At 46.0% G+C, this 25188-nt stretch overlaps 1 protein-coding gene and 1 long non-coding RNA gene across 2 annotated transcripts in view; one reads left to right on the forward strand and one right to left on the reverse strand.

Moving 5' to 3' along the window:
- The first annotated feature begins 1136 nt into the window (after positions 1-1136).
- Positions 1137-3180, forward strand: LOC113954007 (C2 calcium-dependent domain-containing protein 4C-like). Its single transcript, XM_027657854.1, has 2 exons — positions 1137-1466; positions 1757-3180. Exon 2 carries the CDS (start codon positions 1812-1814, stop codon positions 3108-3110), a length of 1299 nt encoding a protein of 432 aa, XP_027513655.1. The 5' UTR covers positions 1137-1466; positions 1757-1811; the 3' UTR covers positions 3111-3180.
- Positions 1770-25188, reverse strand: part of LOC113954008 — a 32218-nt gene continuing 8799 nt past the window's right edge. The window contains exons 4-5 of the long non-coding RNA XR_003530079.1: positions 15932-16091; positions 1770-1820 (exon numbers count right to left, since the gene is read on the reverse strand). This is a non-coding gene — a long non-coding RNA (uncharacterized LOC113954008). The remainder of the gene's footprint in view (positions 1821-15931; positions 16092-25188) is intronic.

Genomic DNA, 25188 nt, shown 5'->3' on the forward strand with positions numbered 1-25188 from the left:
ATAACTCCTCTTACCATGCTGCTGAAAAGTCTCATTAGCTGGAGAAAGCATAAACCCTCTCCAGAAGCCTCTAAATTAGTTTAGAGATTATTTGAACCATGCTCACATCAAGCAAGTCCATTTAAGTAAACTACAAGAGCACCAGCAACTGCAGCGTTACTGGGACCCCTGGGGTGTCCTGAACCCTTCTACAAATCATGGCAGAAAGAATTTCCTCTGATTTTAATCACTAGAGGATTATTGTGCAAGTGAAGCTTAACTGGTGTAAAACAAGCAGGAGAGAGGCAGAGCTCAAACCCAGAACATGTGTGTTCCCTGCTAAACCTTTCAGTGGGTTCAAAATGTTCCCTGCTCCTGTAACCCCCCGGATTTGTTTTCTCTGAGCACATCTCATCTATTTTGAGCACTCAGTAAACATGAACTTTAGCTCTTCACCTGCAAAAGGAAAGCAGAATATTATTTGCCTGTTATCCCTGTGTTACAACCTTCAGCTGAGCGCTCGGCCAACCAGTTAGTCAGGCCTTCCTGGCTTTGCAGTTCAGGTTGCTATTTGCAGCTCGCAGGATAATTACAGAGTTTGCAGAGGTCCGTCCAGGCGGTGCTGCATTGCAGAACTGCGCCGAGAAAGTTGCTGGATCCCCCTGGCTCTGTGCGGTGCCCGTTCAGTGTCACACGAGTCTGTGTTTGTGACACGCCAAAGCATTTTCGGCCGTGTTTCCCCTGCATCTTCATTGCTGGGTTTGCCGTGGCTCAGTACCGCTCATAAGGACACGGGGTCAAGGCTCCGTTGTCTCGTGTTCTTAGTGGGTAATGAGGAGGGGGCGACACACATTCACATGCAGAAAGGCAGCGAAGTTCTTTACAAAGGAGCCTGAAAACCGCAATCCCCGCTTCCTACCGCTCCAGTGCTGGAGAGCCGCCAGCAGCTCCAGAGGAACAGAAGCACCAAACAACGCTGCTTTTGTCCCGGGTTTGTTAGTTGATCTCGGGACGCCTCTGTAAATAGCCATTAATCAGAGAGGGAGCAGGGGGTGATGTGCTGCCCGGGCAGCCCCTTCCTCTCCCGCAGGCGGCTCCCGGGGCCGTGGGGCGGCCCTAAAGGCACTTTCCCGAGACAGGCCCTTGTCCGAGTCCCTCCCCCCTGCCCTGGGCACGACTCCGGCGCCCACGCGGTGTCCAGCGGGGCAGCAGCGGTGCTTTCCCTCTTCTTCCTCCTCCTTCCTCCTCCTCTCCCCGCGTGAGAGCAGCAGGCGCGGCCGCTGGCCCGGCACCCCCTTCTCTCCTGCCCTCCCTCGGGCAGCCCCCTCCGTTCCCTGTCCCTCCCTCCGCCGGGTGGGAGGTGCCCGGTGCCTGTAGAAAAGGGCCGGCTCGGGGCGGGCGGTCGGGAGGTGTCGGCGGCTGCCGGAGGTGTCTGAGCCCGGCGAGTCGGGGGTGGTGCCCAGAGCGGGGGGCTCGCACTGCACAAGGTACGTGTTCTGCTCGGGGAGAGGCGCGGGGGGCATTGCAGGGGAGGGGCGTTTGCCCCGGTAGAGAGTCGGTGCTGTTTTCTCTCTTTAGCGGTTTAGTTCTGTCCTTGTGCCGTTTGACTTGGCCAGGAGTGGTGCGCTGGGCAGGGGCTGCTTGGAACCCGTGGGTTGAATAGGCTTGTGCCAGTCCTGCCTCGAATGGCGCCCTCGGTGCCTTCCTCGGCTGTCCGTGCCCTGGAGTCTGTCCAACAAGAATGTTCACGTACTTTTTCGCCTCTGTGTGTCTGCAGGTGGATTTGTCCGTCGGGCTTTTCCCCTTTGAGGACCTCCTGCTCAGCTACAGCAATGTGGTTCCTGGAAAAGATCAGAGCATCACATGAAGGTGGAAGTCTCCCTAGCTCTCCCTTCCTGGGACTGCCACATGGTCAAAACCTGGCAGAAAAACCCCGACTGGGGGCTGCTGCTTTTCCAAACGTGCTCACCCCCGATAAAATCCCTGAATTCTGCATTCCCCCCAGGCTGACCGGCTCTGGCTCCATTAAGGGCAGTGGCTCCCACCAGAATCACAGTTCAGTGGATGCAGCTTTTACCTCTGCCAATAGCCCCGGCTCTTTGCCACACCTCATCCAGGTGGAAAGTGTTGAAGAGGAAATGACAGCCCTAGAGGACGAAAGCACCAACTCGGACCCCCAGTCCCAAGCAGCGCTTTCCCTGCCCCACTTTCCCAGAGCCCCCACTTCCTATGGCTTCTACACTTTGCTGGAGAGCCCCCACACCAGGAGGAAGGAGTCCATCTTCCACGGTGACCCCCGCGGTGCCCTGCCCAGCCTGGTGCTGCCTCGGTCCAGAGCCAACACCTTCAGTGGCAAGGGCAGTACCTCTAATCCCATTGCCATCAGCTTTTCCTCGGTGAGGCTGCCTCCCAAGCAGCTCTCTCTGCACAGGCAGGGTGCCTGTGACAGCGACACTGCCTCCTCCAGCGAATCCTCTCCTTTCAGCTCTCCTCTTCTGAGCAGGTCCCCTCCCAGACCCTGCTCCCTGACCAAAGCACAGAGTCAGGAGGGGTTGCTCTGCCGAGCACTGAAAGCCAAGAGCAAATCCAGCGTGGCCAGGAACAATTCCCTCTCTACGGAGGAGAGCAGCTCCACCGATAACAGCCCCAGCGCCATCAGGAGGGCCTCGGAGGGGCTGCTGGCCACGCGGACCTTCAGCACGTCCTGCTCTCCCCTCTTTCCTCTGGACCTGCCCCGCAGTCGGGAGAGGCTGGTGGGAGAGAGCACGGTGGTGATGGACAAGGGGGGGCTGCTGAGGCTGTCGGCCGAGTACTGCTCCGAGAACGAGCGGCTGCGCATCCGCCTCATCAGCGCCGAGGGCCTGTACGAGGACTCCGTGGAGCCCAAACACATCAACTGCTGCATCTCCTTCTCCCTGGTGCCAGGGAAAACACAGAAGCAGAGAAGCACTGTTATAAAGAGGAGCAGAAATCCCATCTTCAACGAGGACTTCTTTTTTGATGGCATTGCAGAGGAAGAGCTGCACAGCCTCTCTGTGAGGATGAAAGCCACGAATAAAGGGTGCAGTATGAGACGGGACTACACCTTGGGAGAACGGCAGCTGCCTTTGATGAGTATGTTGTCAGTGTAAGGCTTCAAATATTGAAACAGAAATTGTCTTCTGAAACTTTTCTACTAAATAAAGTTTTGGGTTGAGTTTACGTTGGGTTTTTTCCTAAGTAAAAAGCACTGCCTTGCTTGGTGTTACCATCATGCTCTTGTGCCTTGTTTCACTGCTTAAACACTTCAAACTCTGTCAGGTATTTGGCATTGAAAGGTGGCTGTGGAGCAGACCTGCCTGGAGAGTAGGACAGGAGGGCAGGGCCTTTAGGATCAAGGATTAGGCAGTTATCAAGCCAAGGCTGTTCTTGTTTATGGCTTTCAGGCTGTGGAAGTGTTTTTCACCCATCCTGGTCCCTAAGCAGGTATGAAGTGTGTGCACACAACATCTGTTCAATGGACCTTCTGTCAGCACTCACATTTACACAAACTAATGTTGTAATGAGCCCTGTATTTGTGGAGGGGGAGAGAGAGTTTGGGAATCAGCTCTTCTACAGCAGGGGTGGAGGATTTGGATTCCCAAACCTATGTAAGTTTGTGTTGAGGATAACAAGCTCAGCTTCTGAGCAGCAGTTAGAAGCCACTGCAGGCAGGGCTCTTTCTTTATACAGACCTACACTATCAACACTGAACAGGCTCCTGTCAGGTGATTGCTACAGCAGCTTGACATCTTCATTTACCTTGGCTTTCCATGGTTGATTTCCCAGCCCTCAGAATGAAGTTGCCAGGTAATTTTGGTCAGGAATGTACCCTAGAGCTATAACCCTCAGCAATTCAGCTATTGAATCCTTTCTGAAGCTGGAGCAGATAAGATATCAGTAGGCAAGGGCAAAGGACACTTTGGGATCTCTGCACTGAATTCCTGCTGCAGCTGATGACTTGATGCCTACCTTGCCTAAGTCATTGTCATACAGTTGGCACAGCACCAGCAGAAGCACAAAGGAGAGACCACCTTCCTTTTCTTTTTCCTCTTTTTTTTTTAAAATATTTTTTTTGTCCCTCTTGAGGTGGACTGAAGGCAGGGTAAAACAGATAAACCAGTAGAAAAAATGAGAGGAGACAGAAACTCTGTCTTGAAAGCCCAGGCCTGTTGCTGCCTCCCTCGATTAAGTTGCAGGTTCATTATGTGGAGGTAGATAAGCCTTAATGGAGGAGCAATCCACACAGGCACAGGGCACAGAAAAGAAAGGCTTTCTTTTGTGCTCCCTGTGAGGCTGTAGAAAAAAACCCTTGCTTGTGCCCAAACATACAGCTTGAGAGCTCTTTCCCAAGGATTCTAGCAGAATCTCCCCCTGGCCTACTCTGGTAAGAGTCTAATTGCCTGCCATCATGGGGAGATTCTGGTGTTCCTTGCCCAAGGGATCACTTGATTCTGCTTCAGACCAAAGAACCTCAGGAAGGATATTTTCACTCTGATAGCAGAAAAAGCCCAAAGAGTGTTAACTGTGACTGTGAGTGCTCAGAAATGCCACTGCTAATCCTTGATCCAGCTCATGTGAGGTGCTTCTAAAAACAGAATCCTGGTGCTGGCACACTGAGCAGATGGAGATGCTCCACTGTCACCTGTATTTCTGAGTCCAGGCAAACTGACTGTAAGGGATAAACTACAGGAAGTGGGGGAAGTGAAATTAAAAAGCGTGACTTCAAGGGAGAATCAGTAATGCTGCACCAAATGAAGCCCATTCAGCTGGTCGTTGCATGGGGTCTGCCAAAGGAAGGCAGAGGCTCCCTCTTCAGGCTTGTCCCTCATCCACCAGCACATTTTTAGTTTTGGGGTTTAGGGTCTCCACAGAGAAGGGAGGGGGGGCTGAGATGATCCAGAAGGGAACAGGGACATGCATCAGAGGATCACAAGCAGTCACAGTGTGGTGGGTGTCTCTCTGCCCTGCGCTGTGTGCCGTGCCAGTGCACTGCAGGGGCACAGGGTGAGGGAACGTTCAGCTGGGAAGGGGCCTCTGGATGTTGTAAATGGAATTAATTTGTTCTCGATGCCTCTTGTCCTGTCACTGGACACTGCAGAGTAGAGCCTGGCCTCTTCACTCCCTCCCAGCACATATTCATACATGTCAATGAGACCTCCTCTGAGCCTTCTCTTCTGCAGGGCAGTGGCCGTGCTGGAGTCACTGCCATCAGAGAAATGTGCTTCTGAAGCCTCATCCTGCAGCAGGCAGGGAAGGAGGTAAGTCCTCAAAGAAAGTCCTCCCTTCCTGTCATAGGAAAGTAAGTTTCCAGCTGGGCTTATCTATCAGGCACTTAAAGAGGTGAAGGCTATATCTTAGGTTGGTTGAAAGGAAACTGAGCTGGTTTTAAGGCTCTTTAAGCAATGACTTATTTCTGAGAGGTTTGATGACAGGCCTGCAAGTTAGAGGGTGACAGAAAGCAAAGCAGTAGAAGACTTGCAGACCCAATTCAAAGGCAGAGTTTAAGCCTGGGAAGGACTGATAGACTTTGACTATGTTTCTCTGTTGAATAATTTAAATTCAGGTTTTTCTTGATAATTTTCTTCTTTCACGTAAGAACTTTGAATGAAGTACCTGTTTAGTACATTAGTCAGACTCAGGACTAGGTCTGTCTGTACTACTAGATGAAAAACAGTTTTGGTGGGGTCCCACCCCACTTTAGTGTGTCTTTTTACACGTTGGGTTATTTGATCCCGTTTGAGCTTTGGGTTGCTGCTTATCAGGTGTCATTCTCATTAACAGTGCAAAGCCATAATGCAGTTTGAACACTTCCATTTGGTTGCCTGTTGGAGGGCACAGGGCTTGTTTTGCTGAGCTCTGAGAGGTGAGCTGAGCTGTAAGTGGGGAACTCCTGCAGTGCTGCCTGTGCTGCAGCTGCTCCCGTGAGCGTCAGCCTCGCTGGGGCAATTACGTAAAACACCTGCATAAGCAAACACAACAGCAACTGGATACTCCAGCCTGGAAAAACTCATGATGCCTCAATGCTTTCAGATTAGAGTCAACAGCAAGAAGAAAATCCACCCCCTGGCATTAGCAAACAGCTCCTCAGAGTTAAGAAATACCATCTGCAGAAGTTTTCTCAACTTCTAAAATACCATGAAAATGTGGGAGCGTAAATGACTCTCTCAAGCCAAACTCCTGTTTTGGGGCAGCGATCAGCTGCGTTCAGTGGTGCTCACAGGTTGGAAGATCACATCTTAATTTAAATTTAAAAAAAACCCCAGACAGTTTGAGGAAAATAAGGTCTTTGTGCCAAGATCCCGGACTCACATTTTGCTAAGCAAATATTATTTGTTTCAGCTGCTCTGGAAGTACTACTTGTGCTGGCCTTTTCAAACCCAGCTATTTTGACCATGCCTCTTCCATTCTGGAAAAGAAATGTTACTGCAAATCAAGTATTGTGTTTTCCTTTCCAGAAATCCCCTCAGGTTGTCTCCAGTACAATTCGTGTTGCGATACGCTGAGGTACGGGAGGGGCAGATGCAATTCCTGTAACTGTGCTGCTTTTCAGGTGAGGGTCAGAAATAATACCATGAGAAGCAAATAGCTGTGACCTAAAAAGCCTGACAGGACAGACCTGTAGACTGGGGATTAGGCAGCATAGTGTCTGCAGTATTGAATTCTATTGATTGCACCACTTTTTCTGAGCTGCTCCCATTTCTCAGGCTGGCTCTGGAGAGGCACTGCTGGACACAGCACATGCTGCTTCCAAGTGCTTCCTCTGAGGGGGCTTTTTGGGAAGGGAACTTCTGCTCCTGGGGCTTGGCTTTTCAGTCAGCCACGGTGACTGTGGTGAAAGACTGAACATATGAGGGGGCCTCATGGGCAAAAATGCTTCTAGTTTTTCAGTCTAGCCAGTGATTGCTGTGGGCAACTCTGAGTTTCCTCAGAGAACTGAGGAAAGAACGATTAGATGAATGTATAAATCTGCAAAAAAAGCCTGTCTGTGGGTTGCCAAGCTGGGGAAGTTGTCCTGGAGAAGTCTGTGTAAATTGGATTGTGTAGAAGGACCTCTTGCAGGACCCTGGGGAGGCCGTGCCACAGAGCCTGTGCTTGCCAGGCCATCCCATCTCTCCAGCAGCTTCAGGGATGGGCACTTGTCCTGTGTCCACCTGAGGGATCCAGAGCTTGCAGAGGTGGCTGAACTCTGGGGCCACGATCTTTGGCCAGGGTAGGAGAGGAAATGAGTCACATCTATTGATAGCTTTTGGCAGCAGGATGTTTGATTAAAACAAACAGTGGCCCTACGCTCCCCAAAGGAATGGTGTAATTAGGGCCTATCAATTACTGTGTGCCCCAACAGAACAATGCAGGGGAGATTGCTCTGCATATTGAAATGAGGTGGCATTTCAGTATAGACCTAATGCTGCTGACTGAAATGTACTCTAATATCATTATTAGTAGTCTTAGAAGAAAAGATAAAATGATGCCGAACAATGCGTCCTCACAGCAGAGATAAAACAAAGTTTATTGTTGCAGAACGTCTGTGAAAGAAACTACTTTGCATCAAGGTGATGGATGTAAAACAGAGGTGCAGATGCCCCAGAGCAGGCCCAGCCTGGGCTGGGCTGGGCACAGTGTTAATGCTGCCTGCAGGGTGGGCACACTCTTCTCTGGGTAACAGCCCATCCTGCCTCCACTGGGATTGGTAAGCGAGTTGTGTTTTGTGCTGCTGGTTCTTTGCATTTGAGGAGTCCTTATGAGAGGAAGAGAGCTTCCAGTAGTTCTTTGTTCCTGTCAGGAACAGAAATGGCTACAGCCCAGGTTCCTGGTGGTATATGGCAACTGAGGGGAGGTACCGGGAACTGAGCACAGTCAGAGAGGAGAGGATGGGTCCAACAAACAGGAGTGAAGAGAATTAACAGCCAAAGGTGACCCCACAGCTCTGTCTTCTGATTTTGTTATTCCTTCTGCTGTTACTCTTCTATTTCTGGCTACAAATGTTCTGATGATGCAAAATTAGCTACCCTGAGTGGTACAGTGAGACCCTGACCTTGTCAAGCATTGCTTGTACCAGACAGGAGAGCACTGAACACGTTTTTCCAGCTTGCTCTGTTCTGTTCAATCTTAATGATTTTTCTACTTGCATTGCTCAGCCTCTCCAGTGGCTTCATGTAGGAAGCATTTAAAGTAGCACAAGGTGAAAGAAAGTGTCTGAAAAACCTTAGGGTTGCTTGTTTTTAGTGGGAGGACCAGCCAAAGTCCTGGGTGTTCATGACTTGCTGTGGTGAAGAAGGACACACATAGAAGCAAGTCACAGCCTGTTCAAACTGCTGCTGTGAATTACAGGCGGTCACACAGGTTTAATTTTCCAAGGCTTGCTTCCCTCCATGCTGTGGGTTTCCTGTGGCTGTGTCTCACCATGTTCCTCAGCTGCCTGTAGGGAAGAGCTCTTCCCTGTCTGGACATCACAGCTGAGAAAGACACTGGGAGAAGCTCTCAGGGAAGAGGCCTGTATTAAAGGTGCTCATTTGCTCATGTGCAGAGGCAAAGGATGAGATGACATAGCTTAAATCAGAATTGCATGAATATTCATGACTATTTCTATCACCCCTTTACAAAAGTGCACAGGTACAGAAGGTGAAACCACTTAACTCCAGTCTTTGTCCTGTTTTTGGTGGAGTGTTTTTTTTTTTTTTTTTGTCAAATCTTCCTGTGCTAACCATTGGCTGTTTCCAGTGAGCAATAAACATGAACTTACCATACCAACAAATATCACAGCAGTAACAGATGTCAGCAGGAGCAGATTATCCTGTGTGAAATCACACAGCAGCTACAGGATGGACAAGGGATCAGACCCAGCCAACATGGGTTTAGGAAGGGCAGATCCTGTTTGACCAACCTGATCTCCTTTTACGATCAGGTGACCCACCTGGTGGATGAGGGAAAGGCTGTGGATGTGTCTATCTGGACTTCAGCAAAGCCTTTGACACTGTCTCCCATAGCATACTCCTGGAAAAGCTGGCAGCCCACGGCTTGGACAGGGGCACTCTGTGCTGGGTCAGGAACTGGCTCAAGGGCCGGGCCCAGAGAGTGCTGGTGAATGGAGCTGCATCCAATTGGCGACCGGTCACCAGTGGTGTTCCCCAGGGGTCAGTGCTGGGCCCAGTCCTTTTTAACATCTTTATCGATGATTTAGATGAGGGGATTGAGTCCATCATCAGCAAATTTGCTGATGACACCAAATTGGGAGGGAGTGTCGACCTGCCGGAAGGCAGGAGGGCTCTGCAGAGGGATCTGGATAGACTGGAGAGATGGGCTGACTCCAATGGAATGAAGTTCAACAAGGCCAAGTGCCGGGTCCTGCATTGGCCACAACAACCCCCTGCAGCGCTACAGGCTGGGCACAGAGTGGCTGGAGAGCAGACAGGCGGAGAGGGACCTAGGGGTGCTGATCGACAGGAGGCTGAACATGAGCCAGCAGTGTGCCCAGGTGGCCAAGAAGGCCAATGGCATCCTGGCCTGCATCAAGAACAGTGTGGCCAGCAGGAGCAGGGAAGTGATCCTTCCCCTGTACTCTGCATTGGTGAGGCCACACTTTGAGTACTGTGTTCAGCTCTGGGCCCCTCAGTTCAGGAAGGATATTGAGGTGCTGGAGCGGGTCCAAAGAAGAGCAACGAGGCTGGTGAAGGGACTGGAGCACAAGTCCTATGAGGAGAGGCTGAGAGAGCTGGGGTTGTTCAGTCTGGAGAAGAGAAGGCTTAGAGGCGACCTCATCACTCTCTTCAGCTACCTGAAGGGAGGTTATAGCCAGGTGGGGGTTGGTCTCTTCTCCCAGGCAACCAACAATAGGACAAGGGGACATGGGCTCAAGCTCTGCCAGGGGAGGTTTAGGTTAGATGTTAGGAAGAAATTCTTTACAGAGAGGGTTATCAGGCATTGGAACGGCCCTACCCAGAGAGGTGGTGGATTCACCATCCCCGGAGGTTTTTAAAAAGAGATTGGACATGGCCCTTAGTGCCATGATATAGTAATTGGAGTTGGATCAGGGGTTGGACTTGATGATCTTGGAGGTCTTTTCCAACCCAATCTATTCTATGATTCTATGATTTATGAAATGCCAGAGCCAACCTAAGTTTGTCTTTGAGGTTTCTGTGGTTTCACCAGATTATTTAATTTAGGTAATTGTTACTCTAGGAAACACCCTGGTTGTGAGATATGTTGCTTGATCCCCTCTGGCAGCCCAGTGCCCACCTGCCAGAATTGCTTCCTGCTGAGATCCCAACCTTCAGATTGTGCAGGAGTTGGGCACTGGGCCCAGCTGCTCTTGCAGTGCTGGGTGCCAGAACTGCAGCTGGGCCGAGGCCCCAGCACTGCCCCTGCCTGCCCTGGAACAGCAGGACAGAGCTCTGGTGTTATCAGGCTCAGCAGGACCTGCTCCCTGGAGCTGAAGGGGAGGAGAAGGGGAGATCACCCAGTGAAGCTTGGTAAGGGCAAACAGCTCATGCTGGGTGTTGGCAAAAGCAACGTCACAAATGGTGGAGAAGTGACTGTGGTAAATTCAGACTGTCACATCCCTAATTAGCTGCTGTTAAAGCTGCTCCAAGCCAGTAACTCAGCTGTGCAGCCTTGGATCAGTTGGGCTGTGGGGGAAGGAGGAGAGCCAAGCCTCCTCAGGTGATTTCTCATGGGTAGGAAAAGTTGTGTCAAGCACTGAGTGGTGTTTGCCTGCCTTGTGTGTCCACCAGGGATGGAGGATGGCTGGGCTGGAAGTGCAGGCATTGCCAAAGGGGGTTCTGTAACCCCACTTAACTCTGTCCCCCTGACAGAGGATTCTGTGCGCCTGAGAAATCATTTTGTATTTTTATTTTTAAGATAAAATTTCTGACTTCTGTTCAGAAAAGTTACAAAACTATTGTACAGCCTTGTTGCTTATTAACCCAGCTGTCTTCGTAGCAGGATGCTTTGCTGGAGTATGTATCCAACCCAGAGGAACTGGAAACAAAACCATTGTTTGTACGAAAAGTTCATGAAACAGAGAGTTGTTCTTAACCCACGGGGAGAGCTGGACATTGTCCAAGTCTGCATAAAGCTTAAGCACAAATCCAATTCAATATGAGTTTCCTAAGACTTGTCCTAAATGCATTTATTGGAAGGGAACAGACACATCTAGTAAAAGTAGACCAGGAGGTGCAGGAAGCAGCTGGAATATTTCTGTCTTGTGGCCTTCTTTAGCCATCTGCTGTGAAGGTATCCTGCTAGGAATGAATGACTTAATGTTGCTTCAGGAATGGGACTGTGTGGAAGTTATGGGACAACTGACATGTCCAGCTGACAGGAACAACTTGTCACTCTTGGAAGTTACTACGTGGGCACAGCAGAAGACGAGGTTTTAATGTGGAGAGGCCCACAGGAGCAGAATACTCAAGAATTGCACAAATATGAACTGAAACGATGGGAGATTTAATCTGTGGGACCTTCTAAAAGGTCAAAATGCAGCATACTCCCAGGGAAGTTACTGAAAGAAAAACTGATAAAGTAGAAAACCAAAATGCAGAACTAGGGCTACCAGCATGGAGCTAATCTGCTCCACTTATTTATGTTTCCACTCAGTGCTTGTGTTGTAAAGAAACACTCTTTGAAGACTGGGTACCACTCATTTCACTTTTTCTTGATAAGAACTACTTTCTCCTAAAGAAAAACAGTCCTTGTTATGGCATTGGCCTGTGACTTTTGTCCACTTCAGAGTCACTGAATAAATAGTTGGTGCTGGCAGGGACCCAGGATCACCTTGTCTGACCTCTTCCCAAAGCAGGAGCAGCTCCAGCTGCTCAGGACCATGGTCAGCTCGACTTCCAGTATCTTCAAAGGGCAGAATTTCCCCCATCTTTGCTTCCTCAGATCACACTTCCCTTTTCCTTTGCTTCACTTTCACCTTCCAAACACAGATGATTTTTCTCTGCTTTGCCTGTATGTTTTGCTAATACCAGAAATGTATATAGGATAAGATGTCTCACCCATTTTGGCTTTTTTTTAGAAGTACCACAAATATCTGTAGTCTGATCCTCCATGGAAAGGGAATCTCAGAAGAATGTCATGACTGCCACATTAAAAACTTGTAATGCCCATGTGAGGTGTAATGTCATCAGTACAAAATGCAAGTGTTGGAAAACTAAGCAAGACTTAAAACCTGAAAAGCCTTACATATTTAGTGGTAAGAAAAACTGCAATATTGTGAGAAAGATCTTGAGCCAGCACCACCCTTAGCCCCCAGAAAGGAACAGTGTAGTATATTTATTACTAGATACTCAAATACTCTTGCTTATCTCTTAGGAAACTAAGGCCCTGATCATAAAGATACATTCCTAGAAGGATTGGAATATTTGGGGCTTTTGTGTCTAAGCTTAAAACAGTGTCTGAAAACTAACTGAATGATAACTGGTGTGCTGAGTATCTGCAGCTGGGCTTGGGATGGTTTCATGGGTTTGACAACTGAACTGGTGGACATGAGTAGCAATTCCTCTGGTACCTGAACTGAGTAGGTTTTATTATTCCAACTACTGAAGCTGAGTAGGGAATGTATTTGTAGGAGTAGTTTCTGACAATTCCCCTGTTTAGAACTCATGTCACCTGTAACCTACCCAGGAGCAGAGCTTTGGGCAGCACAGAGCACTGACCTGCACAGAACTGAGCAGGCCATGCAGACCACTCCAGGGGACTGTTTTCCACGGTGTGTTATCTCTGGGATTGGGAGTTCTCACATGCAGACCCTGAATAAAATCTGAGGGCCTGGTTGATGTACCACAGCCTTTGGTACTGCAGCTGTCCCCCCTGGGCTCTCCAGCCCTCCCTGGGAGGGCCACAGCACCCAATGTCTGGTGCTTTGGGGTTCCTTTTGGTTTGGTTTTTTCCCCTCCTGAGCCACTTGCTGCCCGAGCAGGGAGCTGCTCCTGCCATAGGCACGTGTCTGCCTGGGCTCTGCCTGCAGGAGCTCTGAGCTGTGAACTGTTCCCAGATCCAGAGCCTGAGCATTCATCTTTGATGCTACAGCTTCTTTTGTGTTTTAGTTGCACAGATAAAAGAGGTGGATTGTTCCTGCTGGATCCTCTGAACCCCAGCAGCTCCAAGGCTGGCAGCTCCTGCTTGAAGTCTGCTGATGAACATAATTTGGCAGAGCTGAAGGGCTGCCTTTTGATAACTTACCAGTGCTCAACATGGGAATCAGGTAGGATCCCTTTCTCTGCTCATTACACTTGCATTAACAAGAGTTTTGACTGCACAGGCTGCAAGACTAAAGGATGTCGAGTCAAAGGATGAAAAGATTTGCAGCATGTGATAAAAACATACCATAGTTAACACGGGATATATAAAAAATAATTAAGCCATGTCTCATCTGCATTTGGAAAACAGTGCTGTCTGAATAGAATATAACCAGTTCCAAAGCAAGAAAGAATATAAAAATGCTGATGTATAAAAATAATGGAATGAGGAGTTGGATTTTTTTTTTAATATAAAGCAGCCAAAACTGACTGTCCTTTGAAAGGCTGAGGGGTGTAAATCCCATTTTTTTCATCTCTTTTCCTTATTTTCCTTATTCCATTATAGCAGAGAACGAAGAGTTCTCCTTGTAACCATGATGCTGTTTATGGTTCTTGTTATTGAATTTAATTTGCACTAAGGCCTTAAGAAACAAGTTAGAGAAAAGTCTTGTCTTAATTTTGAGCTCTTCTGTAGCTGGAGCCTGTTAAATAGGTCAGTATGTTTTATGTTTCATTTGAGGGTTCTGTAATCAGGTTCTTGCCTGTCAGATGCAAGAACAGAAAAGTCATTGCTGGTTTTTGGCTGTTTGGTTTATTTTCTTCAGCACTTTCTCAGTTCAGTTTCTTTCTTAAGGTAATTGCAGATGCACAGCCCTGACTGACAGCAGTTTAGAAGTGAAGACAGGAGTTGTTTAATGTTTTTCTGAAGAGTGACCCTGAACCCTCCTTACAAAGCAATTTACTAAATAAACATATATTATTTCACACATGTGATACAATGAAGTCTGAAGAGGAGCTTTTGCCCAGGATACAACAGAAGAGAAAATTCTTACTTACCATGGTCTGGAATACACCAAGCCTAGAGCCATCACCACGGTCACCTCAAGTTGACATCTCTGTATCTAGACTTAAGTGGATAAATCCAGGTGAGTAACCTCAAAATGATCCTATTTTCGTCTATCATCTTGCACAGATTATGAGGAATAAGAAAAAGTGAAAGTAGCAAGTGTGTGCCATAGTTGTCCCCCCAAAAATGTGGGTATAATAACAGCAACAACAGAAATCTGGGTGTATTACTGAAGAGAGAGTTGGACCCTGAAACAAAACATGGAATATCTCCAAGTAAAATAGTGAGAATTTTATAAAACAGCTGACAAGAAAAAGATCATATTCTAGTGAATACATCACAAGGAAAACTGGGGATCAACTCCAGTTTAATTAATATTTAATGACAGGAACGTTTTGGGCTCTACAAAGCTACTGAATTGTCGCCTACATGTCTCACACTGACTGATGTTGAAAATGTGGTAATAATTCTCTGATTTGGGAAGAGCTGGCAACACTTGGCTTGTTAGTGGTGCTCTTATACACTGAGTAGTGGTAGGTGCTTGTCATTGTCCTCTCTCTCTCTCTCTCTCTCTCTCTCTCTCTATATATATATATATATATATCTATCTATCTTGTTAGCTGTATATTTGTGGTTAAACTAACACAGGCCTGTGCTGTGCTGTCAGAATGTCTGTAAACTACAAAAGAAGGAGAGGTAATAGGATGTCAAAGGAAAGGAATGATCCAGCACATCACACAGAACTTTAGTTCTACAGGTTTCTTCTACACCACCTTCACTTCAACGTCACAGAAATACAAATATTAACAAAACCCACTGACTGAGCAGCACTAGCTCAGGTACATGAAGCAGAAAACTGCTTCCACTTAATGAGGAAACTGCTGATATTAAAGAGTTTCTTAAAATACAATTATTGACCTCCTAATTTAATGAAGCATCACACCTCATGGGAACAATAGAAAAGTTTAGGGTATAAAAGAGACCTCCTTATATTTCCCATGAGTTTAAAATGGTTCTAGGGGAAAGGAAAACCAAAAGACAAGGCCATGGTGATGTCAGGCTCACTGTCCAGGAGAGGAAAGTTGCTGGAGCTGCTGATTCACGATGTGCCTTGACCATATGAGGTTTTTTTCCTCCCTCTCCCCTCTTCCTTCACTACCCCTCCAGTTCCTGAGCCTCTCTCTACAGGCACTAATAAATGTTGTGCATATTAATGGCTGATAAATGCAACAGGATTCTCCCCTGTACACGTGAGAGGGAAGCACAGGGCCAGACTCTGCATCCCTGCTCAGTGTGGATGAAAGCAGATCCCTAATTTATGCTGCTGCTGAGTAAGTCCAGGCACCAGTGCATTGCAATGATTGATGTGACAAAGCTTACTCAGAAATGGCAGCACCAGTGATAGCTGATGGCAGGTTGTTCTCTCTTGTAAGTGCATATTAGCTGTTATTTTTAAGGAAGAACAAAGGAAGGAAAGCCTGTTTTTTGCCTCAGTCTGACAGATAACACAGGAGGTTACACACTTCTGGCTTTCCCCTTGTTGGTACATGACTGCTCAGGTGTGTGCCAGCCACTTGAAGTGGCTTTGGCCTGCACAGGAGAGGGTAACAGCTCTCCCTTGTGCAAGATCAGGGCTTGAAGATCAGATGAATGTATAACCAAGATGAATGTTTACCCCATTCCTGAGCCAACAGTGGTTACAGCTATTACCTAAATCCAGACTGCTGGTACCCCCAGGCTCCCTTGGTTTGTTTTGGAATTACCTGTGGCCTCTCACCTGGGATTCAGTATCTGCTCTCCATGTGCACCCTGGACAAATGTTTTGAAGGACACTTTGCAACTGTACCTATGTGCTGTCAGCCCCTTCATCCCCTGAGCTGCTGCTCTTCCTTGGTGCAGCTCTGAGTTACCAAACAGGTTCCTGAGGGAAGGTTGGCCAGTGTGGTTCATCAGCTCTGTGGTGAACAAACTTGCCAAGCTGCCTCAAAGCTGTCAGATCGGTCAACCTGCCACGGAAACAAATTAACTTGATATAAAACTGCTTTTAACCTGTAATGTAGTGTTTTTGTGAGGGAAATTGTTGAATCCTCGTTTCACATAAACAGATATGTGAGTCATTACAGTTGAGCATGTTTATTGTACATGGCAGTCCTTTTCAAAACACACATGTTTAAACAGATGGCTTATGTTGACTATTAAAGCAGTTCCTGCAATTAAGTTCAGTCGACAGAGACTGACACTCTATTGACATCAAAGCTGGGCTGTTGCATCTTCCCCTCATGAATGTTCAAACTGGGATCTGCCACTACAGCCCTGCTGAAATGTCAACTGTGATAAGTCACAATGGGACTGAGGAGCACAGATAAGGGACTTGGCTCTTGCTAAATTACTTTTTGACGGGGATTTACTATTTGCATATTCATGCTGTTACATTTCAGTGGGGAAAGTCCACGTTTGAGCAAGTTACTGCAAATAAACAGCAGCAGGGAGAAGCTTGTCTCTCTGTCCCCATAGACATGGTGGGCTCAACCCACAGGCAAGGCAAGCTCTGCAGTGCAGGGAACCCAAGGGCACTGTGGGGCCATGCTCTGCTCCCAGCACTGCCCCCTGCACAGCCCACAGGTGCTGCTGGCAGCTTTATGGCCCTGCAGGAAAACACCAGGAAACAGGGATGGTCACAGAGCTGGGGAAACACAAAGCTCCTCCAGTGCAGTGCTGTCTTGAGGCAGGATATTGCAATAGGGGCTGGCAAAGGAGCAGTGTGGGAGCAGCTCAGGTGGCACAGCCCAGACTGCAGAGCTGAGGCTGATTTAGGGCTTTCTGCTCTGCAGCCCGTGTCTCTGTGTTTAACAGGGACTGACAGGTTTCTCCTCCAAGAATTTGTTGCAGAGTTTTGGAATTGATGTAAACATTCACTCCTGTAGCAAAGTGTTTCATACTTGAGCTGTGCATTATGAGAAAAGAAGTGTCTCTCCTTCCTTTGAACTTGCTGATATTGTCATTTAATAATCTGCAGGTCTTGCATTGGAAGAAACACTGAACAGTTGTTCTCTATTCACTGTCTTTGTGTCACCCACAATTTTATAAGTCTGTTCTATTATCTGATGTGTTTTCCAGCCTGAGGAGTTCTGTGCTATTTCTGATAAGGAAGAGGTTTTTGTACCTATTTTATCACTTTTTGTTGTATTAAACCATCAGTATTTTAGTTGCCTATCTCAGTCATTTCCAGGTATGTATCTGCAGCAGGTGATGTGTTGGCCATGAAGTTGGACTCCTATGGCTGCAATTTATCAAAGAGGGTCTTCAGCCCCCTGTGATCCATTTAGGGGTGGTTGCCTGTAGCTTCTGGAGTGACATGGAGGAACAGCTGCAGTCAGGCAGGCTTAGTGAAGTAGGGTAACTAAAACAGCTTAGCAAGTGTGTTGTGTCTCTTGGATACTGCTTACATTCCCCTCCTTCCTTGGTGCTCTCCTAAAGCCAATTTCATCTTTAGGACTTCTATTACATTCTTCACTTTAATTTACTGGTGGAAAAAAATGACCACAACATACATTTCACCTGTATCTTTAGAAAGAGATGTTTTCAAATGTCCTTTCACTAGTCAGTGATAACTTTCTGAACGTGCCTGCATGGGACTGGATTTCTTACAGCCCAGAGCTGTGTAGTTGTTAAACTGTTTTCCGTATCTGCTCTAGCAGGGCCTGTGACACACATTCTTGAAAGACCTCCAAGTGTCACTGCACGATGCTGGACAAGGTTGAGGTTGAAGCAGAACAAGGTTCCTTTTATTTCCAAGGCTGGCACATCTTCAGGCTCACAGGGCTGGCACTGCACAGCAGTGAAACGCTGCCCTAAGGCTGAAATACCACTCCTGGAGGAGGGAGCTCATTCTCTGTCACACTAATTTAACAATTAATCAAGCCTGAACAAGAGGAGAAACTTGACATGTACAACCTAAAACATAACTTAATGACTGTTCTTTGAGTGGTCACTGCTGGAATTAAAAAAACCCACCGTATTTGTGGGAAAGCCTCTTTGAGGAGCAACATGCAGGGCTTAAATCTCTTCTGATTTGTTTTTTATTAGCAGAATTTATGGGTTTTTATTTAACAAAATTTACACCACATGAGTAAAAGGGATAGCTCTATGTCTCGCTACATAAACTCTGTGACCTTTCATTTCAGTGAATATTCTACAATAAACATGGACTTTGCAGAGTTATTATTTCAGTACTCTCAGATAGTGTTCTGCAAAAAACAAGAACACCGTAATCAAAACACCAACTCCAAAAAACCCCCACTCAAATTCCCCAAAAACCTAATGCAAACACTTCACCTCAAATCCATCAAAACCCAAATCCACCTTTCCCAAAGGCAGTGAATAGTCTGGCTAGAGCAGATTTACTCTCTGAACAGCTCTAGTTAGCATTTTAGTTGACCCAGAGCTCTGGGAAGGAGGTCTTAAAGCCAAAGGGACAAGAGCCTGGATGCTTTTTCAGTAAGGTGTAACTACAGTAACCAGGAGGAACAGCTATTAGCTCTGTCCAGAAAGACAGGAGAAAAGTTGTGTTGCAGCTTGATTAAATATTTGTGAAGCTAATTTAACATCCTTTCACCAAAGTGAACCTATAATGCTTTAAAGAGCTAGGTAAAAATAACCTACAAAACCAGATTATTTTTATAACTTTTCTTGAAAAATGGCTCTAGAGAAGTACAGGTAATGCAGAGGTACCACAAACAGTAGGAAGCTGATTACAGTTGGAGCTCATAAAGCTGGTTATTTAGGTTGCTTGACACTTCTTGTCACTGGAGCTGGATTTCAGTCATATCTGTAACTTTGCCAAATTACAAGTGTTTGGTCTCATGTTTCCCAGCCTGAATGTTAACCACAGACTGTATTTTAGGGAGTAAATTAAAAATTTGTCTTGTTTCTGATCAAGCTGTGTGTGCATGAACCCTAAAGAGCAATTAAGGCTGATTAGCTCAGGCATGCAAGTGGAGTCAGACTTTGCCCATCGAGGCTGCTCTGGCCCCAGCACGGAGCTGGTACTTTTTGTGCTTTCATTGATCCTCCTGCTAGAGCTCAATGGAGGGATCAGAAGGAGGAGTGAAGGCCTGGAGGAGGGAGGGGTCACCTCGGGGAGCTGGCAGGACATGGCAGCCTCTGCAGGGATGGGTAAGGACAGTGGTGGCTGGGGGGGAGCAGCCCAGCTGGCCAAGGAGTCAGCAGGAAAACAGCCCACAGAGCTGGGCTCTGAGAAGACAAAAGAGGGAAGAGAGTAGAGGAGAAGAGGTAAAGCACTGGAGATTTGGGAGGGACTGTAGCTGCACTGGTCAAGGTAAGAAAACAAACAATAGCAGCAGTTTCTCAAGCAGCAAAACCAGTTTATTGGTTTTGAGGATAAAATATCCCAGGTGAATAGAATTTGTCTTTGTATTGTGTGTTTTCTGAAAGCTATGTTTTGAAAAAAGCAATTTCAAAAAAATAACATTAACCGTACCATGATTGCTACCATCACAGGAAGCATCCAGAACTTTCCTGGAGCAGAAGTTTCCCTAGTTGTTTTTGAAGGGTCTTGAGACAGGGAAATGGTTGTGAAGGCGATGGTGGGAGGCAGCCCAGGTAGTCACTTAGAGTCAGAGGAAACCTGATGAACACTGTTGGTTAGCAATGAATGTCTGCAGATAACATTCATTAATTAAGAGTTTCTCAAATCTAAATTGTGGAAGAAAGTGAAGGAAAAATCATCATCTTATGGCTGCCAGTATTTCTTTAATCTTACTCCTTACTACGTTAAACAAATGATATATTTGTGTTGTTGCCTTATTTTTGGCTTCCTGTTTCTAAGCTTACTGGCATTTCCTCGTGCCACAAAAAGGCAAAACTAATTTACTGAGAGATTATAGGGCAGTTAGTTTGTGTTGGTTTAGGTGGGGATTCAGACTCTGTCTGACATTCAAGATTAATCCCTACTTCCTTTTGGCTCGTGGATAAATGCAACAAACTTTCCACAGTCACACAGGTAAATAAAGGAGTTTCACAGGCAAAGCAAGAAAATCAGAATGCTCCTCTTTGAAAAGTTGTAAAATGCTTCAAAACCAGCAGCTCTCAGTCTACCCTGTGGCTGCTGAGCACCAGTGGGATTCCTGGGCTGTGCTTCCACGTGCTCTGAGGATGGGGGACCTTCCTGGCAGTGGCCCTGATGAACTGGGAGGCCCCAAAGCTTGATACTCAGACAGAGTAGATGGGAATGGTGATCAGATGTTTGCTTTGTGGTTTGTTTTGGTTTTGTAGGTTTTGTTTTGGTTTTTTACCCCTCAACATTTGCTACAAGTGAAGAGATCTTGCTTTTCCCATCTGGAGGCAATCTGTCTGCAGGGAACAAAGCACCAACAGGGTTTTTTCCCTTGCTTGGATGTGGAGTATGAACCATCATTCAGGGAAAGACTTCTTGTCAGGCAGCCTGGCCATGCTGGGAGGTTTGGAATGCTGGAGGTGCCCTCATTCTTCCCTGTCATTTTTGGCAACTGAGTGCACACCCATGAAACTGGTTATTAGGTTGCTGGATGCTTCTTATCACTGGAGCTGGATGTCAGTAATTTGTAACTTTGAGGTGGATATCAGTAATTTGTAGGGCAAGCAGGGCATCCACACCCTCAAGGGACAGAGCAGGTGTTTGTTGCCTTCTGCACACAGTTGAGAGCAACTCGTTCCCAGGCCAAGGAGAGCTGGCAGGGCCCTGACAGGAACAGGGGGATGACCATGTGTCTCCCCTATTCCCTGGCACAGGCTCACCCTCAGAGCTGCTGAGTTGCCATCCCTGATTACCTGTTTTTAACTTAGGGATTTATGCCTTTGCAGGAAGTGATGTTCCCCATCTCAACAATCTTGCCTCTGTCTGAAACTTTGATCTTCCTTATTTTGTCCAGCCAAGAACCCAGAGCTTGGACTGCACAGGAACCACTTTGGAGCATCATTAGTGAAGAGAAGAATTAATTCTCTCAGTTGTCTAATATTGAGAGAGCCCTATTTATCAGGACCTAAAAAACACTCACCTTGGTGCTGGAGGGTTTCTGTTTGCATTAGAAAAGGTGTTATTTATAGGTGTCTTCCAGGAAAGTGCACATCCAGCATTCCTCATGGAGCAGAGAACAGGAAGTTTTCATGGTTAAGGACTGCAATTTAGGGGCAAATCTGAGCTCCCAGTGTAGGAGAGGCAACCACAGGATATCACAAACTTGTTCAGGATTGATGAGTATGTAAGAAGAGTCTATGCCAAATATTTCAAACTCTAGTTTTACGTTATAAAAATTGCTAAGTCTTGTGGTTTGGTTTTTTTTAAGATGAACTAATATCCTCCAAAATAATCACATCTAAATTACAAAAATGGAGATGAGTATAAGCTCTGGTTTTGGAATTAACTGCCCCAAAAAAGGAGCTGTAAGAACTAACCTGTATCCTAACATCCTTCAGTTTGCTAGCCAAGCTCTTCTATTGTTCTCCTGTAAAATATGCTCACCTGTCCTCTGATCATGTTAGTGGATACATTTTAATTCATCTTTCTTGACAAGGGGTGACCTATTCTCATCATGGCCTTTGTTTTTAGAAGTCCTAACTTGTATTACATGAGAGACTTGCAAGGGGCTGTTAAATATGAAGGCACAATCTAGTTCTGTGTGCTTTTCCATATTTTATTATTTTAAATGATAAAGGTAAATATTAGCATCACAGAGGCATATCACATGGGTTCAACTGCTGTAAACTTAACATGAACAATATTATAATCAAACCAAAATGACAGTTGAGATTAGATGGTGTGCTACCAATATATTGACTTAGTTCACTAGTTTATGAAGTCATAAAGTTCTGCAGTGTGTAATCCATGTGTGTGCCCAGCAGGGAAGGATTGCTATTTGTTAATTTTGCATCAGGTGGTTGGTAGAGGGGTTGTTTCCTTCTGGTAAAGGCCTCTCTGGAACAGGACTTCAGCCCCCTGGGATTGCCAGTGCCAGGGTTCCCTGAACACGGGGGATTGCCTGGAAGGGAGGATAAAGCCTCTTCAGCTGTTCTTAAGGAACCACAAAGATCTAAACAGGCCCTTTGCCATTTCCTGCTTCCTGAAAATCTCAGTGCATTTGCAGAGCCATTGTTTCCCCTCCTTAGTTATTCCTTGCCTCTACATGAGCACAAAGCTTGCCAAGGGTTTGCAGCAATGTCCATTTGTGGGCCAGCATTAGGACTGTAGGGCAATATGGCCAACTTCCAGATCACTCCTCTCTGGTCTCCATTTAAACAGCAGGATTATGAGTTGAGGTTTGCTTTTCAGCTTATTGTGGACTGTCCCTACAAACCAGGAGTGTCTGATCTGGTGCACTGGCTGACAGTCAAGTTAATTGTGCACAATCTTTGTGATCCAGTCCTCCTGAAGTGGGAAATCTTAAAACTTAAGTCCTGTTCAGAGCTGGTCTTCATCACTCTATGCTGCAAAACCTCAGAAAGGACCCATCTATCTATTTCAGGTTAGGGAACTGGAAAGAATCTTTCTTTTTTTTTTTTTTTTTTTAGTTCATCTGAGAGCATATAATAACTTATGTGCCAAATGTATTTTTCAAGATGACTCTTCTGTGTTCACTGATGTTTTCTAGTTTCTGAGTAATCTGAACACTCATTTTCTTTCATAAACAGAAAAATCTAATATTTTGTAAATGTGTCTTTCTAAGTTGCCATCTCTTGTCTTTACTTATATAACTGGGTTGTATTTTGGAGTTTGATCTCTTTAAATCTTGGTCTAACATTCTATGGTTACATATTCTTAGTGTTTTTCACATATTCAGTAAAAACTACAGCTTTTCAAAATACTTTGTAAGTCAAGAAATTTTTATACAGCTTCTTGGCATTGGCTATGGAAGACAAAAATTGGGAAAAAAAATTCCAATCACAGCCTGAAAAACTCATATATGATTGACCTGCCTGATGTCATTATTAATTCTAATATGCTTTTATCCTTTCCTGACTACACTGCTTCCCAGAAATATTGTAAGTGGTGCTTCTGCACACACAGTTTAACTGCTGTGTAAACACACCCATCTGCTCAGTGTTTTCCTTCCTGCATAACTTTTACCTCAGTGGTAAAAGCAGCTGACTGAGGGCATTGGGCAAGAAGTGCATCTGATCCTGCAGATTGTCTCGTTGTAATGAGATCGGAAATCGGGTGATGTTAATCCTGTCAGACCATGCCCACGTTGACAAATGCCAGGCAGAGTTGAAGGATTTGGGTGGCAGGACACTTCAGTGTCTGCTGCCTTAAATTCTTGACTGTCAAGGAACAGCTCTGTTTACTTCTGGACAGCTCTGCCTTGGAGAGTGTTATAATTTAAAACGGCTTTTCTCAAAACTGTATGTTGTCAAAGCCGATAACATTTGATGTGCTTATGGGCCAGATTGCTGTGTCATGGAAATCAGTATTATTCCACTGACTTCAAATATTTTTCTTGATCTCAAAAGAAGTAGCATTGCCTTCAGATTTGACCATTTTAATGTCAGAAGTGTATGTAGAGTGTTCATATGAAGTTTAGAGTAGTGGAAGTATCTTTCTAAACTCTGTTAGAGAGAGACTGGAGGCGGGCTCCTCTTGTGCTGGTGACAAGTTTCAGAAGCAGGGTGCCATCAAAATTCAGCTCAGCAAAGCTACATTCAGCTCACTGGCTCCGTATTTTGTACATAAAAAGCTCCCAGTTTTACCCCATGGAATTTTCCCACAGCAACTAACTCTGAGATTCACAGGCCCCACAGGGCAGAAATCACTCTGCATCTCCATGCTGACTCAGCTTCTTCCAGAGGATCAGGAGATATCTTCCATGTTTGGCAGTCCTTGATGTTAAAGTGAGGACTGGCTGCTCCACTCTTACTAATTGCTTCTCAGTTAATGGGGAATATACTTTTGAAACAAGTGAGTGTCTAATTTTAATTCCACGTAGATCTTATCCTGTGCATTTTAGAGGAATAAAATAAAAATTGAAATGAGACAGCCTGTCTGCAGGAGAAGTGTTTAATGTTGGCACAAAACAACTGGGTATCTAACCAGGGCAGAATTTAGGATTATATAAAGGTGAGTAAGTTGAATAAGGGCAGCATGGACAGGCAGGCTCCAAGATGTGCTGGAGGTTGCTGTTTAGAGGTTTCAGCTGGATTGAAAACATTTAGTTTGGTATTTTAAAGGATTTTAAAACTGAGATAAAAATAAAGAAAGGTTTGAAGTGAGAGGTTTCTGATCTGGCAGTGGAATTCAGATGGATCCCTGTGCCCACGCAGGGAAGCCAGTTATGTGACTAGGATTTGGTGTAATGTGTAAGGTAACACATCTGATGTGTGTCTGTACTTCAGGATTGCTACTCTGAATTCTGAAAATGCATAAACCAAGCGATTTGTCGTTCAGATAATCTGATTTGCACAGACTCCTGCAGCACAGCATGTGAGTGCCTAATTCATGGACAGTCTGTTATTTAACAGAGTGCCTCTGTTACAGTAACAGCAGACAAAAAGCACATGTGGCTCACTGCTGTCAAAAATGCAGATGCAGAAGCATGGTAAGCAGGGCCTCTTAATTTCTTTCTTATCTGTCAAGTACAACCTTTCACCTAAAAAACCCAATGACATGTAAAAGGTGGTTGCTATGCTATTATTTTTATTAGGTATTATTAAATGGCTTCCTCCTGATAAGAGACATCTTACAATATGTACAGCAACTTAAAATGCAATTGGTATCCAGAAGCTTCAGCACTCCCAAGTCATGTATGCTGACTGTTCAGAGGGTAATGTTTCCTGGGAAAGGCAAGCTTCTGGGACCAGGCTAAATCTGTGAATAGCTTCAGTATTGAATGCTGGTGTTTAGGGTCATGGAAGATGCTGCAAATGAAGGGTTTGTGTTTCCCAATATATTCTACAAGTAGTTAACACACAGTCTAGGCCAGGTTGCTCTTCCTGCTTCCCAAGCAGCATGGAAGAGGCTGTGGGGACAATTCCCTTTCTACCTATGAGGTTGGGAAGCCTAGAATACAGCTAGAACTGTCAAAAATCAGCCTGAATTGGACATTGCCAAAGAAC

Source organism: Corapipo altera, unplaced genomic scaffold, assembly GCF_003945725.1.
Source record: "Corapipo altera isolate COAL_440 unplaced genomic scaffold, ASM394572v1 308, whole genome shotgun sequence".
Classification (NCBI taxonomy): Eukaryota; Metazoa; Chordata; class Aves; order Passeriformes; family Pipridae; genus Corapipo; species Corapipo altera.